We start from the raw sequence: 19,570 nt of genomic DNA, 5'->3' as shown, positions 1-19,570 counted from the left end.
TCATTACATCTATTAGCTGAACCATTCCCTTTCAAGTCTGAAAGTCATAATAAACCATGAAGATTGTGACCGTTGTGCGTGTCGGTTCTTTAAGTGTTGAACACTACAAAGGACAAGCAAGCTGCATGCCATAGGGGCTGGAAATTCCCCTATTGCATGTAAAGCAACAAAACAACTGAAACTAGATCCGCAAAGTAGGATGTCACACCGTTCCAGGCAACAAAGAATGCTGTTGGACTATTGTACTAGTGTTTTTCTTCCCTTCAAGACAGTGGAAGACTATGATTGTGCTTTTGTGTTTTATGAATGTGTTTCTTAGTGGGCTGGAAGTAGAAGTAAGAACAAACATAGAGGCCCCTCTAAGTGCAGCTCTGTTGTTCTCCAGGTCTATGTCAATGGAGAATGGGTGACCAGCATTGGAGAAGGAGGAAGCTTTGGAGAACTGGCCTTGATCTATGGAACCCCAAGAGCAGCAACGGTGAAGGCCAAGACAGACCTGAAACTGTGGGGGATCGACCGGGACAGCTACAGGCGCATTCTAATGGTATGTGTGATCTACCAGAGCTCCCTGTCCAGCACCTACAGGCACAATTAAGAAATAAGATAATCTAGTTTCTTAGACAGCCATTTTCTTCTTCACAGTGGTAGAGGGTGTACGCATTATAATGGTGAGATGGAGCCGATTGTTTTTGGTATCTTTTTGGACTGTAAAACAAAAGCCAGATTTACACCTTGTAATTCCAGTTTGAGGAACAGCACTGTGTCAGCCTCTCAGAAATGGGGCTTGTGCTTGGCAGCAGATGACCCTACGTCAAACCAGATCTTTTGAAGTCTAATGCTTGAAGGGTTACAAAAATAAAGGTGTTTTATTTTTGCTTTATATTGTTAAAAATGTAATTATTCGTGCCAGATTATTAATAATATTAAGTATGGCCGTACTGAACTAAAGGTCTTGTATTCAGTTCAGTAAATGGATGGAACACATGAATTTCATGATGATGATGATGACAATAATTATTATTATTATTATTATTATTATTATTATTATTATTATTATTATTATTATTAGTGTTCCAGCAAGCTTCAGTATTCAGTATCACAGCACATTAAATGATACCAGGAAGCAGCAGTAACTTGGTATCTGTTGTGTTTTTTGAGATGCCTGCTTTTACAAATCGAACTATAAAATTAAATAAAAAAACACCAAAATATCTTCAAAAGAAGAAAAGGGGTTAGTGATAATGTTGCTAGTCCTAATACGGATGGGTGTCAAAACCTTGGGTAACACTCCTGTAAGTGCGCGACCTCCTTTACACCACAGGGGTCAGTAACCGACACTTGATGTGTCTCTTTCTCTGGACCCAGGCACCCCACTATATGGACCAAAAGTCCTGGAAAAGCTCAAACTGAAGTGCTGTCACTGGGAGCTGTATACAGTTCCACTGACTTTGAAAAGACAAGAACCCTTTGAGCTGGTACATTAGTCCTTTTTTAGAACCCTGGGTGGCTTGAGCTTGATTTTTTCTTGTCAGCGTTGTTGCCTAACTTCAATAAACACTAATTCCATTGTCTTTGCAACATTTTGAACAATGCTTTCCCTGTTGAGTGAGTGTGAGTGAATCCAAGAAAAGGATAAAAAGCTGACATGAAAAGAAACCTTGAGGAACAGTGCCAGTAGCAGTCTGCAGTAACCCTGTGTATACTCTGGTGACATGCATCTTCACTCATTCTTCAGAATCACACACGGATTAAACAAGGAACAAGAACAATCACCCAATAATTATATCAGAGTTAATAATATACAGACACCAACATAGTATGACAAATAAGGTAATTACTTTGTAAAATAAATTGTAAGTCACGTACCTTATTAGCAGCAGCTCAGAATGTTAAAGACAAGACAGTGTAAGCGTTTAAACCACAACAGGTTCTATATAATCAGGTTGAGAGTGTGTTTTCTCTTGCCCTCTTTGTATCACAGACCCACTGACACAGCAAAGATTGCACAACAAATAACAAGTTGATTAGAGGTACTGTGGCTACCAAACAATTAGACCCCCATTCACACTACTGGGCCCTGGGCCTCCCCATATTTAGGTCTGCAACCCCGTTCACGCGTCTTTAAGGCATCTTTGTGCGTTCACATATGTGACTGAAAAGCAGGCCTAAAATGTGGCAAACTGCTTGTTTTTTTTATGGAACGATAGTCTGCATTCAGAATGGAAGAGCGACCAGTATATACAGTAATCCTTTTGTAGCAGGGATTTCTTATTATTTATTTTTTTCAATGCAGCACAGTAGCAATTTTATAGTATATATTAAAAATACATATTGTCTATTTTGACTTCCTGTTATGGTGTGTAATGGGGTGACAGTCCACCCACAATCACATTATTCTTTCAAGAACAAGGAGGTATTTAGAATGCGGGAAACAACTTGCTAGTGTTGACAGGTATAAATATTTGTTTTCGTAATGGATACTTCACTCAGATTGCAAATGACTATCAGGTTGTACACAATGACTGGCATTCGCAAGACAAGCTCACGACTGACCACCTAATAGTACTACTGCTCCCTCCTAAGGAAAGACACGACATTAAATAATGTTAAATACATTACACATGTTTCTTCTCGTTTGTATATATTTGTTTAACCTACATGAATACCGTCTTTGTTTACAAACACGATCGTTAAACTATTCTATTGTTTACTCATTATTATTATCATTATTATTATTATTCTCTACTCCCTAACCATTAGCAGTAAAGACTGAACATTAGCATTACCCCTTCTCTTGGAAGATTACCGAACATATGGCTATAACAAAACCCTTGTCCCACATGTATAGCTACGGCAACTTCATTAAGGGGAGCACCCTAATCGAAATACAGCAATACGCCGTCACCTATCAAATACACTTTGCCCAACAACGTGCACGATACATCATAAACCACTGCTCTAGTGCCAGTAGAATAACATTAACAATCATGCAAAATAAACAATGGTGGCTGAATATGCCAAGTCACCAGCATCATTATTGATCATTATTGAGATCCACAATCCTGCAGTTTTTATATTTATCGCTTAGTTACTAAATAACAGGAAGAAAAGCTAATTGTGACAAATGAAGCATAATTATGATTGCACTGCAGCGTGTGTATTATGTGACAGAAGCAACCTGAACATTAACCTGCTAGATTTTTTTTTATTTAATATTTTTTATAATTAAAGTTGTATGATGTAGAAATAATTACCATTCACTATTGATTCACTGCCATCTTGGCTAGCAGGGCATTCAGCTTTCTATTTACCTTTCACGTGTGTGGGAGTATGGGAGGGTCTACTGAGCTACATAACCACATTGGTCATGTGATACGAAAGGCTGTTCCTAAATCTGCTTTGCGTTCATACATATGTAAAGGCCGGCCCTGGGCCGCCTCAAATCACAAGTGTGAACTGGGTCTTAGAAACATACATTAGTTTATTAAAAAAAGAAGTTCACTATAGATTCCACTGTAAACAAGGCTCACTGTTATTTAGTTTACCCAAGAGATATGTTGCTTGATTTCAAAATGAATAGTTGCTATTGGTCCAGACTTGTCTGCCAGTACAGTTTTTGAATTAAAAAGACATCTAGGAAAGTGTTGGTTTGATTAATTATATTATCATTTTAGATACAAGATTAACCTTTTCAAGTCTACAGTTTTGAATTGTATATAAAGGAGAGTATTGTCATGTTAAAAAAGCAATGATCTGCTGCTGTGAATTTTAGAAGTGCACTTTGTCGTCACCATCACATGACTGCAGTAGCCAGTGTTGCGTAATCACACTTTTATTTTTCCGGAGGAGACTGTCACTTGATGTCCAGATTAGAAAATAAAACACTAGTGTCTCTCAAGGTTATTTTTTAAGGGAAGTCTCCAACTGAATGTGGCGTCAAAACCTCATAATAAGATTTAACAGCAATTGAAAAGTCTTTGACTAAAAGCATTCCCCCTTTTCTTTGTCTCACACAGGGCAGCACACTGAGAAAGAGGAAGATGTACGAGGAGTTTCTGAGCAAGGTCTCCATTTTGGGTCAGTTATCTTTGTTGAGTGCTTAAACGACATTCAGCAGCCACACACGCAGCTCGCACACAGGTCGCTCTTTCAAGCATGTCCGCAGCCATTTAACCATAAAAAGCATGTCTAGGACGGGAACCTTCAGTAGCCACCCACCAGACAGTAGCTAAGCAAAGAATGCAAAGTGACTCAAAATGTATAAACATTTATTATAACACACACAAGGATCTTAGAGGAATTCTATGGAGAAGCTTTTGAAAGTAGTCCAAAAGGGATTCCAGAGTGACTCATGTTGGTCACAGCTTGAGATGTAATGACTTTACTTAGAGGCCCCTGGAAAGTAAAAAGCTGTGGCAATTATGATGTGATGACATCAGCTCTGACTGGTAGGTGAGAGAGAGTTCCCATGATAGAGGAAATAACCTCTAGCTTGTAGGCTAAATAAACAAACCCCACAACTCAACACACTCCAGCATTCCCTTTCTGCACTCTCCAGGTCCTCAGAGGCACTGCTTCACTTCTTGTGCTTGGATTGTGTTATTCTGTGATTATTTTGATGAGCACGAAATTTGGACATGCTCTCAATGTCATTCAGCAGGAAAGAAACAACAAAGGATTAATCCCCAAACACTCCAAATTTCCATTGGAAATAAGGGGGGGAAATGCTACCGTGAAATGTTCATTCTGTGGGAGTGGGGGTAACATTTAACACTTGAATGGTTTCTACATGGCCATGCTGTTCAAACCATTACTCTTCTATCATGTGTAATGGAGCTAGTAGGGGCAGCTCCGAATAGTCGACTAGTTAAATAGTAAAGTGGCCATCGACCTCAGAAACTGGCAGTCGACGAATTGCATGTCACACGATTGTGAAATTAATTGTAGCGTTTCAGGTAGACTGAAGTAAACTTAGATTTGCAGTCCATCAACATATAAGTGACATTTTAGAAGGTTAATCAATAGTTTTATAGTGCACAAACAGCACAGTGTTACAAAACAGTATGTTCCCAAGAGCTCCAGACATTATGAAATGCATTATTTATTAATATTGTTTCCAAAGAAGTGACAAGTCGACATATGTGACTATTGCACAGCATTTTCATTAGAACTGTTATGCTGTAAAGACTGTGGTCTGAGAAGGTCTGAAGAAGAAATCTATACATACAGTCATTTTCTACAATGTGAGTAGCAAGCCCAAATGCTACAGTACATGTTTCAGCAAATATTTGCAAATTAGTGCAGTGGCTCAGTACCACAAAATTACAACACTAGATCTGCCCAGGATGCTGTCTAAAATCTATTATATTTTCAGTGTCCCGTAATCAACTACAATCTAATTCTTTGTGTTTACAACACCGTTCCACAAGAGACCAGACCTTCTTGGCTATTCAGTTTGTTTACATTCTCAGATCTGATTTGTATTCCCAAAGAACTTGTGAAAGAACAGGCATGTTCCTATTACTGCCTCGTGAAAGAACAGCCATGTTCCCATTACTGCCTCGTGAAAGAACAAGCATGTTCCCATTACTGCCTTGTGAAAGAACAGGCATGTCCCTATTACTGCCTCGTGAAAGAACAGCCATGTTCCCATTACTGCCTTGTGAAAGAACAGGCATGTCCCTATTACTGCCTTGTGAAAGAACAAGCATGTTCCAATTACTGCCTTGTGAAAGAACAGGCATGTTCCTATTACTGCCTCGTGAAAGAACAGGCATGTTCCCATTACTGCCTCGTGAAAGAACAGGCATGTTCCCATTACTGCCTCGTGAAAGAACAGCCATGTTCCCATTACTGCCTTGTGAAAGAACAGGCATGTCCCTATTACTGCCTTGTGAAAGAACAGGCATGTTCCTATTACTGCCTCGTGAAAGAACAGGCATGTTCCCATTACTGCCTTGTGAAAGAACAGGCATGTTTCCATTACTGCCTCGTGAAAGAACAGGCATGTTTCCATTACTGCCTGCAGCAAGTTAAAATGGTATCTGCTAGCTCTGCTCAGAGAAGAAAACCAAACGTTTTGTTAAACTGAACACATAGCCAGTATTTAATTTAATTAATATTTAGCCAATGTTTATTTAAAAAAAAAAGGATGAAATCAGTGCTAATTGTTTATTTCTCCATAGTGTAATAAAGCTTGTGAAGTGAACCTGTGTCAGTGCTGGAGTGCATAAAGACAGCCTTGAATTGCATAGTTCATGATGTAGGTAAATGGATCTAAATGTAAAGTCGTGGATTTCCTTGGTATAAATCAGTACTTTAACATAAGATAATATACAACAAGAGGAAGCCATTCAGCCCATCTAAACTCATCCAGGTTCCTAATAGCTGATTGATGTCAAATCTTTGGCAAGCTGAGTCAAGCTTAAAGGATCCCAGTGATTCAGCATCAACAATATGACTAGGTAGCTCATTTATATACACTCATCACTCTCTGTGTGAAGAAGAGTTTCCTTCCCTCTGCCCTAAGTCTCCATTTAATTTTCCACTGGTCCTGGATTCTCTGCTGAAGTATTGGTTAGGGTTAACTTTGTCAACTCCTTTTTAAGATTTAAACAACCCCCCTAATTTTTCATTGTTCTAGGCCAAATAAATTCAGTTATTGTAGTCTATATAAGTATATCTTTTTAAAACCTTAGGCACTTTTTACATGAACTTTGAGGGGTTGAAGTTAGGTGTCATCAAGTGGGATAGATCCACTGATCAAAAACTGCCTGCAACTTCTCCAGTCTCAACTGTCTCACTAGAAGCCAGGCTTACTTACGATGAAAAATACCGAATGCCAAGCAAACATTTGCACCAGTATTTAATCTGAAGTGCAGCATTGCACCTTTCAACACATGGATTTGTGTGCTGTGTCATCCCTGTGCATTTACACAAGCTGACCCTGTTTATGCTTTGGTACATACATAAAGGAAGAGTCAATATAAACAGATACGTTCTCTTTAGAGAGAAAGGCAACAATGTATAGGAGTTTCAGTTAGCAGGGACACTCGAGAGCTTTACTGGAAGGTGTGTTTCTTTAGGTGTTAATTCTGTCCAATCAGTTTATTTAGATCTGTATACCACGGGAAGATTGATGCATAAATGAAAACAAACGATCGAATGGTACACAACTTTAATAAAACCCCATTCAGTCTGTTCAGTGGTTCAATTTACATTCCTAGCATTTTTTTGTGCAGGTTTACTTGGATAATACAAAAAATATTATTATTATTATTATTATTATTATTATTATTATTATTATTATTATCAGCAGCTAACTACTACTACAATTGCTATTATTTGAACACCGCCGTATTTAGTTTTTGTACACTGCACATATTAAAAGACAACTATGATTGCAAAAAAAAATATATATATATATTAAATTGCAGGCACAAAAATGACTTTAGAACTAGAGAAAAATTTGAGGTACAGGGTAGGTTTACTTTGCAGAATATCAGTGTTTTAAAATTCCATGAGGGTGGTCCTATAATCTCATTGCACATCAATTGCTGCCTCCACCTGTTTCCTTACTCTGCTTGAATCTGATGCATAACCTCCATTAGCCTTCCAGATTCATCATTATTACCAATACTAAATATCTTTTTACATGTGCAATCCCCATAGACAGCATGTCCTCTACAGATGTATCAGCTGTGCTTGTTTTTCTTCCTCCATCAAGAGTTTCTTTTGTTTTGAACTTTGCAGAATCCTTGGATAAGTGGGAGCGCTTGACGGTGGCTGATGCTCTAGAACCCGTCCAGTCTGAAGATGGTGAGAAAATCGTGGTACAAGGAGACCCAGGAGATGACTTCTTTATCATCACAGAGGTGACCTTTTATTGCAAACTACATAAATATTGCAGTACAGTAAAACCTCTCTGATCCAGCTCGTCTACATACCAGCATTCTGTAGAATTGAAATGCATTTTGGGATCCCCTCTCCAATCCGGAACCTGTTTATTCTGGAATCCGGCATGATTTGTCAATCATGTCTGCCTGAAATAAATGTCAATGTATAGAAATAGGGATGTAATGAGATTCACCGTGTATCATTGAATTATGATACTTTGGATACATGACCTATCATATTGTAATAGAGGTGTGTACCGCTGTATCACGAGACCAAAAGCACAACAGAGCTCATTGTAGTTCACCAAGCGATTCTTGAATGAAGTGTCTTTTACTTGGTGTGAATTTTAGTCATGTAACAAAATAGGCCATTATTAAATGATCATTTGATCTTATACTGTAATGCATCATACAAGGAGCCCATCAGGGACGTCACATGTATCGGGATTCATATCACATATAGATAGTGGGATATTAATCTGTCATTGCACCCCTAGAATAAATGTTTATAACTAATTTGCATACACAACATTTATCTTTACAGCAAACATATTTTGGTGTGAGGCAGCTTATCAGTGTTAGTGTTGACCAAACTGTCTAGCACTATAAAAGAGAGGCCTGTCATATTGAACAGCAAATAAAGTCTCCCTCAGCAACATGACTAGGTAGCCCATTCCATCCCCTCACCACTCTGTGTTCAACATGACTAGGTAACCCATTCTATCCCCTCACCACTCTCAGTGTGAAGAAGAGTCTCTTTCAGCAACATGACTAGGTAACCCATTCCATCTCCTCACCACTCTATGTGAAGAAGTGTCTCCTTCAACAACATGACTAGGAAGCCCATTCCATCCCCTCACCACTCTCTGTGTGAAGAAGAGTCTCTTTCAGCAACATGACTAGGTAGCCCATTCCATCCCCTCACCACTCTCTGTGTTCAACATGACTAGGTAACCCATTCCATCCCCTCACCACTCTCTGTGTGAAGAAGAGTCCACTTCACCAACATGACTAGGTAGCCCATTCCATCCCCTCACCACTCTGTGTGAAGAAGTGTCTTCTTAAACAACATGACTAGGTAACCCATTCCATCCCCTCACCACTCTCTGTGTGAAGAAGAGTCCACTTCACCAACATGACTAGGTAGCCCATTCCATCCCCTCACCACTCTGTGTGAAGAAGTGTCTTCTTAAACAACATGACTAGGTAACCCATTCCATCCCCTCACCACTCTCTGTGTGAAGAAGAGTCTCCTTCAGCAACATGACTAGGAACCCATTCCATACCCTCACCACTCTCTGTGTGAAGAAGAGTCTCCTTCAGCAACATGACTAGGAACCCATTCCATACCCTCACCACTCTCTGTGTGAAGAAGTGTCTCCTTCAACAACATGACTAGGTAACCCATTCCATCCCCTCACCACTCTCTGTGTGAAGAAGAGTCTCCTTCAGCAACATGACTAGGTAACCCATTCCATCCCCTCACCACTCTGTGAAGAAGAGTCTCCTTCAGCAACATGACTAGGTAACCCATTCCATACCCTCACCACTCTCTGTGTGAAGAAGTGTCTCCTTCCCCCCTCTGTTCTAAGTCTCCACTACAACTCCTTTTAAGATTTCAAAATCAACCCCCTAATTCTTTGTTTCATGCTAAGTAGATTCCATTCTTTCACAGCTCATTCTTTAAGCTCTGGGATTAGTCTGGTTGCTTTTCAGTGTACTTCCCCCAGGGCCATAATGTCCCTCTGGTGCTGTGGTGACTAGGATTGGACACAGTACTCTAAATGTGGTGTCACCAGCGGATTATACATCCGTTGGTTTGTATCTGGACATAGTTAACTACATTACAACTGTATATAAGGGTCTGGTTTTCATTTCAATAATTGTTCCTTATTGGACGCTGGGGGTGATTTTGAAACACCAGTGTTACTGTGTGGAACTTGGGGGATATAGTAACAACGGCTTTAATCCGTGTTATTGTATGGAACTCGGGCTATAGTAACGACAGCTTTAATCAGTGTTATTGTATGGAACTCGGGGTATAGTAACGACAGCTTTAATCAGTGTTATTGCATGGAACTCGGGGTATAGTAACGACAGCTTTAATCAGTGTTATTGTATGGAACTGGCGGTATAGTAACGACAGCTTTAATCACTGTTATTGTATGGAACTCGGGGTATAGTAACGACAGCTTTAATCAGTGTTATTGTATGGAACTCGGGGTATAGTAACGACAGCTTTAATCACTGTTATTGTATGGAACTCGGGGTATAGTAATGACCACTTTAATCAGTGTTATTGTATGGAACTCGGGGTATAGTAACGACAGCTTTAATCAGTGTTATTGTATGGAACTCGGGGTATAGTAACGACAGCTTTAATCAGTGTTATTGCATGGAACTCGGGGTATAGTAACGACAGCTTTACTCAGTGTTATTGTATGGAACTCTGGGTATAGTAATGACCACTTTAATCAGTGTTATTGCATGGAACTCGGGGTATAGTAACGACAGCTTTAATCAGTGTTATTGTATGGAACTCGGGGTATAGTAACGACAGCTTTAATCAGTGTTATTGCATGGAACTCGGGGTATAGTAACGACCGCTTTAATCAGTGTTATTGCATGGAACTCGGGGTATAGTAACGACAGCTTTAATCAGTGTTATTGTATGGAACTCGGGGTATAGTAACGACAGCTTTAATCAGTGTTATTGTATGGAACTCTGGGTATAGTAATGACCACTTTAATCAGTGTTATTGCATGGAACTGGCGGTATAGTAACGACAGCTTTAATCAGTGTTATTGTATGGAACTCGGGGTATAGTAACGACAGCTTTATTAGCAAGTGATTTTCAAACGAATTTAATGAAAACAGTCCAATAATGCTTTGAAATGGAGTCTGAGGTTGTTAATGAACAATTGTATCATTAAAAAGCTTACTTGTCACAAGTCACGTACATCACTTCCTGTCAATGACTAGATAAGGGAAACTTGCTAATCAAATGCATGCTAACAAGATTAAAAAAACGAGTGGAAGCATAATTCGCTGTTATGGAATCAACTAATAGCATAGAGGGAGACTGCACTCCCACCAGCGAGCAGCAGCCAAATTGAAATAAAGAATAATGGGAATATTTATTTTGTGTATAATTTGTGAACTTCTTTAAAATTTTGCATTTTGTCATCCAGAATTTACATTTATTTAGAACACACAAAATTCTGATTTACGATTTATCTGGCGTGTGGGTAAAAATCGGACGGCACGGATTTAAAATAAAATAATAATAATTAAGCCCCATTAGTCATTTACCCTCTTTTGTGGGGATATTTTACCACAGCTTACAATATACAACTATTTTTTAATGAGCATTTTGAATCTTTTTTTGGTTAAAAAGAAAAATATATATATAAAGAGCTGTGTTCCTAATTTGTGCAGCTGCTCAACCCAAAACTTAAAGTACGAGTTCCAAAAGGCAGGAACAGAGGGCATCATTGCCGGGATCTCCTAGCTGGGCACCTTCGCCATCTCCCAGCACACCACCTAGAAAAAGGGCAGGAATAATATCCGATCAAGACAGGAGCCCAGCCCCTCCAATTGCACCTGCCAGATGAACAAATACTGCAGCCAACGTCCGAGATGTTGTGTTTCAGTTGCTAAATGCACAGAGGGAGGTAAATAGTGAGCAAGGTTATATCATCAAGATATTGAATGCCACGAAGGACCTACAAGGGCAGCAGTTGGTGGTTGTGCAAAACCTGACTGACCACCAGAGTCATATAGTTGAAAATCAACAGGCCTTGGTCAGCAGTTGTCAGAGATAGGCACTTGTCTTAGTGAGTTTATGGCTAGCTTGGTTCCTATTCTGCAGATTCTTAGTTCTCAGCTGCAATCACATGCTGGAAGTGTACAGGGACAACAGCCACCTACCGTTTCCCAGGCTGTGTCTATCCCTCTGCGTCACACTGGCCAACATGCAGGTAGAGAGGAAAAATAGTATTTTTAACCCTTTGCGGTCCATTTATTCAGCGCGTCTCAGGCGCGTCAGGTCCAATTTATTTTCACACACGCAGTTTATTTTAGACGCGCAGTTTAAAAGTATTTTTTGTCACAGTAAAACAGGTTTAAAAGGCACTGCATATCAACAGGACACTCAGTACTGCATCTCCAGCCTGCCCCACCCCTTGTTCGCTGTATTTTTCATATACCTCTTCATAGTCGTGCATACTGATAAATCATGTCCTGATCACTCGTTTTATCACCAAACTCCTCAATAATGCGATCCAAGTTATTATTTTATTACTAAAACTTCTCAAAAAGCTCTGCAAATGTTAGTGATATTTTTTGAGCTCACTCGGTCTCACTCGGCCATTGAATGGTTTTCTCTGCTTTTTCTGGAGAAAAAACGACTAGAGACCTGTGTTTAACGAATTTTTGATGATGTCGGACAGGGTCCAACATCGGACCAGAAAGGGAACATTGTAATGTCGGACCTGGTCCGACATAGGTCTTCAAAGGGTTAATCGGATAGTTCTAAAACTGTTTAATGATTAACTTTTACATTACTGTAACTTGCATCGCTCGCTTTGTTTTTGCTGCATTTTCGTCATGTGAAATTGGAGGAAGCGCCGTGTAACTGCACAATAAAGACAAAATGAAAAACAAAAACACACAAAAAAAAGCAGGCTTTGATGGATATTTAAATACATTGTAACATTGAAGAGGCTTTGTACCAGAAAACTGGTGACGGAGTCAGAAATCGTGTGTGACGGGTAAGTGCATTCATTTGTTACATATATATAAAGAGAATTTATTTTATTTTTAATACAAGGGCGGTAAAACGCGACTGAAGTGTATCTGGATAATGGATATCCAAGTGCTGACTGTATATGCGGTGATTTGAGGGAAATCCAGCAATGTCATAAAGCTCCCTTTTAATCTGTTGTAGCTGCTCCTGATTAAGTGGGAGACTGATATAACCATTAACCTGCTTTATCAAGTCGCCCGTGACCCTCTGAAATGACCCAGAGACACCGAAGTACAATGCTGCCAACACCTTCATATGCAGGGGTACGGCACGGCCCCTTTTCATAGGCAATTCAAGGTCCTAGCTAGACGCAGTCAAGTTTTTAAATTGTCAACTGGTAAATCTAAGAAGTGAGCCCTGGTCCTGTACATCCTCTCTCTGTATCGTGGGCGTCGCAGCCGGGGTCTGTCAATCTCAGGCTCACACTCAAGCACTAAAATTACATTTGCTGCTACTGCTACCTCTCCCAGCAAAGCCAGACTGTAGTTTGTTTATTCTATTTTTTTAACACCAAAGAAAAATACGGTTTCACGGTGAGTGTCACAAGGTAGGCTTGAGTGGCGTGTGTGGTGACGTCACAGACCAGGAAGCAATGTTCAGGAAACAGAGGTACGGGGCTGAAACTGCGTGGCAGCGCAGTGTATTTATTTAACAACGAAAAATTAACACAAACAAAATACTTTTAAAAACAGAAAGCAAACAGCACGTGGGTCAAAGTAAAACAGAACAATACAAGTAATCTTTAAACCAGAACGAGTACCTAACGGTCTCACAGTTGGTAGCAATCGTCTTTCTCGTAGTCACAGTGTTGTTTTACATTCCTCCTCTTAGCTCTCTTCTCAGACAAAGGATCTCCTGACTTCTATAGTTTGTGGCTGGAGCCCAATTAATCAATAATTAACAATTACTCAATTAAGGCTCCAGCCACATTCTCACATGTATTTTGGCAGTGAGGAATTTAACCCCCTCCCTGCCGATCCAAAACACACAAATGCAAAATCATATTAATAATAAAAGGAACAAATACATATATACATAAAAACGATAATAGATCAAAACAGCACAAAAATAATATATACATTGATAAGGGGCGGACACCCTGCCACAGTGAGTTATATACTTTTTCGTTAATCAAAACCCTCCTTTTCCAAGTGCAAATTAACTCCTGATAAATTACACAACTCAGATTTCCTTTTAAATTCCCACGCAAACAAAAGAAATAGTCACAAGAAGCACTGCTCGTTAAGATATTAATTATGTTAAGATATTAATTATGTTAAGATATTAATTATGTTAAGATATTAATTATGTTAAGATCGTAATTCAACATTTTTTCGTAAATCACATTAGCACGATTATTTAATAACGAAGTAGGCATAATGACCGCTTGAAAATGCCAAATATCTATTAGTTCATTAACACTAGTTATCATTTACCAACTTTTGAAAATCCCCCAGGTTTTGTACTGTGGAAGGGCTCCCGAGTGGCGCATCCGGTAAAGGCGCTCCGTGTGGTATGCAGGATGTGCCCTATAGCCTGGATGTCACCGGTTCGAGTCTAGGCTATTCCCCTGCCAACCATGGACGGGAGCTCCCGGGGGGTGGCGCACAATTGGCCGAGCGCCACCTGGGGGGAGAGGGCTTAGGTCGCCCAGGGTGTCCTCGGCTCACCGTGCACCAGCGACCCCTGTAGACCGGCTGGGCCCCTGCAGGCTTGCCTGTAAGCTGCCCAGAGCTGCATTGTCCTCCGATGCTGTAGCTCTGGGTCGGCTGCATGGTGAACCTACAGAGTGAAAAGAAGCGGTCGGTTGACCGCACACGCTACGGAGGACAACGTGTGTTTGTTTTCGCTGCTCCCGAGTCAGCGCAGGAGTGGTAGCGGTGAGCGGAGCCTAAATACAGTTGGACATTCCAAATTGGGAGAAAAATGGGGTAAAATTAATTGGCAACTGTGACAGGGCGGCTGTGCGGTGACGTCAGGTCAGAAGCAGGAACTAAAAACAAACTGACACCAGGGAAGTACTGCGGTTAAAGGCATGGCGTGCGCCGTTTTATTCAAATAATACAAAAATAAATAAAATATTTAAACACAAAAACATTGTGCTCACAGATAGAAAATAAAACAGGTAGACAAAACAAAATCACAAACACAAAGTATAAACAATACCGGTCAGGCTGGGCAGCAGCCTTCACTGATCCTGTATTAAATTTTTAGTTTAGTTTTTCTCTCGCTCCTAACACACCCCACCCAGAGCGCAGAGAGCTGCAGGCTTATATGCAGGTGACCATCTCCCGATTAGCAACAAATGAATCGCTTAATTAATTCGGGAGATGGCCACCTTCTGCACAAGGTTTTTTAATTATTCCTGGCAGAGGACGAATACCCACTCTCGCCTCTGCCAGAACACACTTTAAATAAAACAATAACAAACAAAAACACACGGCTACGCCGTTATATTTAAATACAAATAAACAATAATAAAACATATGGTGTTTCGCCAACAAAAATAAATACAATAATAAATCATAAAACACAAATTACAAAATAACACAGGGGCGGAGGGGGGACCCTGTTCTAAAGTAAAATAAACAAATCAATGTACAGGGCACCTCGCCCTGTTACAGCGACCTACTAAATTTAAAAAAAAAATACTGTTGAAAAGTCAGAGGGACGGCGAACATATTCAAAACAGGAAGAATTGAATGCAGAAGAAGGTGTGTGAGAAGTAGGGGGGTGAAGTAAAAAAAAAACATTCAGATTCAATGAAAATAAACAGATGAGATTGCCAGAGAGCATGGGAACGGATGGGACAAAACTAAAATAGAACTTCTTAACAATTCTCTTCACTTGATGATCTAGTGGAGTTTAAAGGGGTAATAACCAAGGCTTGTTTCTTTAGAGTGTTTAGTGTTAGACACACACAGGGTTCCAATCTGGCCTTCCCAGAACCCACACTAAGCAGACAGAAAACTTGTACTAGACCAGGTGTGGACCATTCTGCAGCAGAACTGGATTTGCTTACATTCCCTTGTCCAAAATGGTTTTGCAATTGTTCCACCTCCTGACCTCAATTATAAAAATTCCATGTTATGATGTACAGTAGTGCCCGAAACCTTAAAGGCTCATGTAGCAGGGTGGGAGCCCTGCACATAAGGAGGGGGCTTCTGGGCTTCTGTGATTGTTTATTGTAAATAAGAGTGTATTGACTGTATAAATAAGAATGGGATTGGTTTTAATGAGGAACCTGACGCTCTGTGTGTAGCAGCCTGCCCGCTCTGTTTAGTTACGGGAGCGAGCAGTGTGTGTGTGTTTACCAGCTGTGAGCGCCTAATCAGCAGGTGGGCATAGTGCAGATCAAGGCTGCTGTAAAGCCATAGGGGTCAGAGCGCTGCTGCTGCTGAAGTATGGGTCCGTCTGTGCTGCTGAATGACTGGGTTCAGGAAACAAAGAGACCACCTCTAACGGTGCTCGTGTGTATATTCCGAGGTCGGGGGGTTTTGTTCCTGGAGAAGGAAGCTGTACTTGTGTGTATATTATTATTATTATTATTATTATTATTATTATTATTATTATTATTATTATTATTATTAATTTCTTAGCAGACGCCCTTATCCAGGGCAACTTACAATTGTTACAAGATATCACATTATTTTTACATACAATTACATTATTTTTTTACACATTATTTTTACATACAATTACCCATTTATACAGTTGGGTTTTTACTGGAGCGGTCTAGGTAAAGTACCTTGCTTAAGGGTACAGCAGCAGTGTCCCCCACCAGGGACTGAACCCACAACCCTCCGGTCAAGAGTCCAGAGCCCTAACCACTACTCCACACTGTGTATATTCCGAGGTCGGGGTTTTTTGTTCCTGTAGAAGGAAGCTGTACTCGTGTGTATATACGAGGTTGGAATTGGGTGAACTTTTCGAGGGACAGGGAGTTAGTTTCAGGATAGTAGATCCCACCCAGTATAGCAGACAAGTGGAAGTGGGACCTCCATTTGTAGCAGAGTAGCGTGAGCCGTCTTTACGGCGCATTTTGTTTGTAGTTTTTGTACAGTGTTTATTTAGCCTTTTGTATGCCAGGCCGTATGTCTCACGTGAGCTATCACTGCTGGTAGCGTCACGTGGGGTTCCTGTATGTACTGTATGTAAATAAACCTGCACGGGCGTGTCAATCCCAACCTTCTTTCTCCGTCTCCTATCAATCACGCAGAGAACACACATCACGTCATTCCTTCATGCATTGTAGCCAGTCCCCTGTTACAGCTCTTTTTTGCATAATTAAGATGTTTAGCTGTTACACAAAAAACAACATTCGCTGTTTGTTTTATTGCATATTGTATTCATATTCATTGCCAGTAGTTTGTCTCTTTAAGAACATGGCTGTTGCTTGCTTGCTAAAGCAGGACCTGTTTGTTTGCTTGAGGCTACATGTATGTAGTGAGTGCTGGATCATACCTATATTGTGGCACATGCAGAGGTCCCCTGCATGCAAAGTTGTTTTGTGTTGCTGCTTCGATTCCTCTGGCACACTGTTTCACAATACTAAATCAGAGGATTGCTGTTATGGAGGCCCCATTTGAACTGATCGATTATTCTTTTAACAATATGCTGAGCGTTCTTTAAACAGTGGAACGCTGAGAAGAGCCCCATGTCATTTTTTTCCAAATGCTAAATTCCTTTTGTAAGCCGAGACAAACATTTAATTTTCAGATATTTCCATGCCCTAGTTTCCCACTCCTGCTTTTCACGCAATATAAGCACAGAATTAAACTTTCCCAGACAAGGCAGATGTGGAATGTATCTAGTGGTTTCCAAGGTCAGGAAACTGTCCCATGTGGGGTTTCTGAGAATAGGTTGTGGCAATGCAAATCGAATTGCCACAGAGACTGATGGCACGTGAATATGACTACAAAGGCATTTTTTACAAATAAATTGTAGCATTAAGCATTCTGTGAAGTGCCTCATAGGTGCCGTGGCAACGTGCAGGGATCGGGTGTTTTGCTTAGGTACACTGAGAATCTTTTCTTAGTCTTTCGACTTTTTTTTCTGTGGTTATTCTGCCTGCCAGAAAATTGTTAATTGTTAGTCAGCAATGGGAGAACAAAACAAATATTTGTTCAGGGTAAAGGTAAGAGCTCTAATGAAAATTTACATGTTTACATTTTTTCTTTGAGTTATACAAACAAGTCTTTAGAACCCAGAGTTGCTGTCTTTAAATGTAATTACAACAGAACCTCCTAATACAGGAAAGGCTTTCAGAAATAAATAATTGTGGTCTTTGATCTTATTTTTTATTTATTAATTAGACGCTTTTATCCAAGGCGACTTACAGAGACTAGGGTGTGTGAACTATGCATCAGCTGCAGAGTCACTTACAATTACGTCTCACCCGAAAGACGGAGCACAAGGAGGTTAAGTGACTTGCTCAGGGTCACACGATGAGTCAGTGGCTGAGGTGGGATTTGAACCTGGGACCTCCTGGTTACAAGCACTTTTCTTTAACCACTGGACCACACAGCCTCCCTGATCTTTACTACAGTAGGATAGAGAAATGGAATATATACTATATATATATATATATATATATATATATATATACAGTATATATTGTGGTAACGTGGCGGGCAGTCAAGACTGACTAGCGGCAGGAACAGCAAACACCCACAGACAGAGTTATCGTTCAGCGCCTTGGCGCACTTTTATTCTCACAAAATAAAACAAAACACAGGAACAAAGTAAATATTTGAACCAAAATACTATAAACCTTTTTACAAACAGAACAAACCAAAAGCCTATCTTCACTTGAAGATACTAACTTCACTGTATTGAAGTCCCTAACTCACACAGGACAGCTAAGCTGTTTCCCTGTCTCAAATCCAGTTTATCAATTATTTTAATCCCTGTGTACTTACGTTCTCCACATTCAACGCTCCTGCCACCTCCTTCCCCACTAAGAACAAAAGGACAGTTTATATAGGACAGATAATTGCAAACACTCAGTCAATTAACACCCTATCTACCCAATTAGACAGGTGTTTTTTCCTTTTCTGGCTGAATACCATCAGCCCTAAAGGCTTCTGGGAAATGTAGTTTCCCCAGCCACTTCGGCCATGACGCCTATCATGAACTACAAGTTTTTCACCTTAACAGGGGAACATAGATCTTGTCAGCCTCAGACTGACATACTTATTAGCCCTCACTGCCCCGCAATATATATATATATATATATATATATATATATATATATATATATATATATATATATATATATATATATATATATATAAAATAACAACCTCTGATTGGTTAAACATCATCACATGACCGTGTGTATATATAGCGTATAGCATGGCTTGCATACTAATGAGCCGCTTTACACTGAATAAATCACTACACACCACTACATTCACAATTCCATGACAAACTGCCATTTTATTTGTTATTAGTTACAAAACCACTGCCAAAAATAAGGCATTTCACCTATTTCCTTTAATATATTTGGGGAAGAAACTCCACATAACTAGTACAACACCAACTTTCTGAGTGAAGACAGCAGACCATCTGAAAAAAAAAAAATAAATAAAATAAGTGCACCAGCAAGAGCAGACACATAACAGTAGATGAGGAACAGCTAAATGAAATAGAAGAAAACAAAGATTGAAAAAAACACAAACAAAAAAAATAACTACAGCATGGGCCGATTAATGTACTTAAAGAAAAAAATATGGACATTCATTTTATGGAAATAAGTCTAAAAAATCTCAACAACTTAAGGGAATTTTATGCCAGTGCAAGAAGTTCAGCTGAGGACCAGTATTCAGTCTCCAGTTTTATAACGCTGAGCTGGACTAAATAGAT

General features: G+C 39.8%; 1 protein-coding gene across 3 annotated transcripts in view; it reads left to right on the top strand.

The window, feature by feature from the left end:
* LOC117431083 (cAMP-dependent protein kinase type I-beta regulatory subunit) overlaps nucleotides 1-19,570 on the top strand; it is a 184,184-nt gene that overhangs the window by 144,344 nt on the left and 20,270 nt on the right. For all 3 annotated transcript variants that reach the window (XM_034051703.3, XM_034051704.3, XM_034051705.3), the window contains 3 exons: nucleotides 386-544; nucleotides 4,017-4,077; nucleotides 7,753-7,874. In XM_034051703.3, the coding sequence (XP_033907594.1) occupies nucleotides 386-544; nucleotides 4,017-4,077; nucleotides 7,753-7,874 (342 nt within the window). The remainder of the gene's footprint in view (nucleotides 1-385; nucleotides 545-4,016; nucleotides 4,078-7,752; nucleotides 7,875-19,570) is intronic.

This window comes from Acipenser ruthenus, chromosome 22, assembly GCF_902713425.1.
Source record: "Acipenser ruthenus chromosome 22, fAciRut3.2 maternal haplotype, whole genome shotgun sequence".
NCBI classification, from domain to species: Eukaryota; Metazoa; Chordata; class Actinopteri; order Acipenseriformes; family Acipenseridae; genus Acipenser; species Acipenser ruthenus.
Note: the sequence above shows the minus strand (reverse complement) of the source record. Positions and strands in the feature narration are given on the sequence as shown.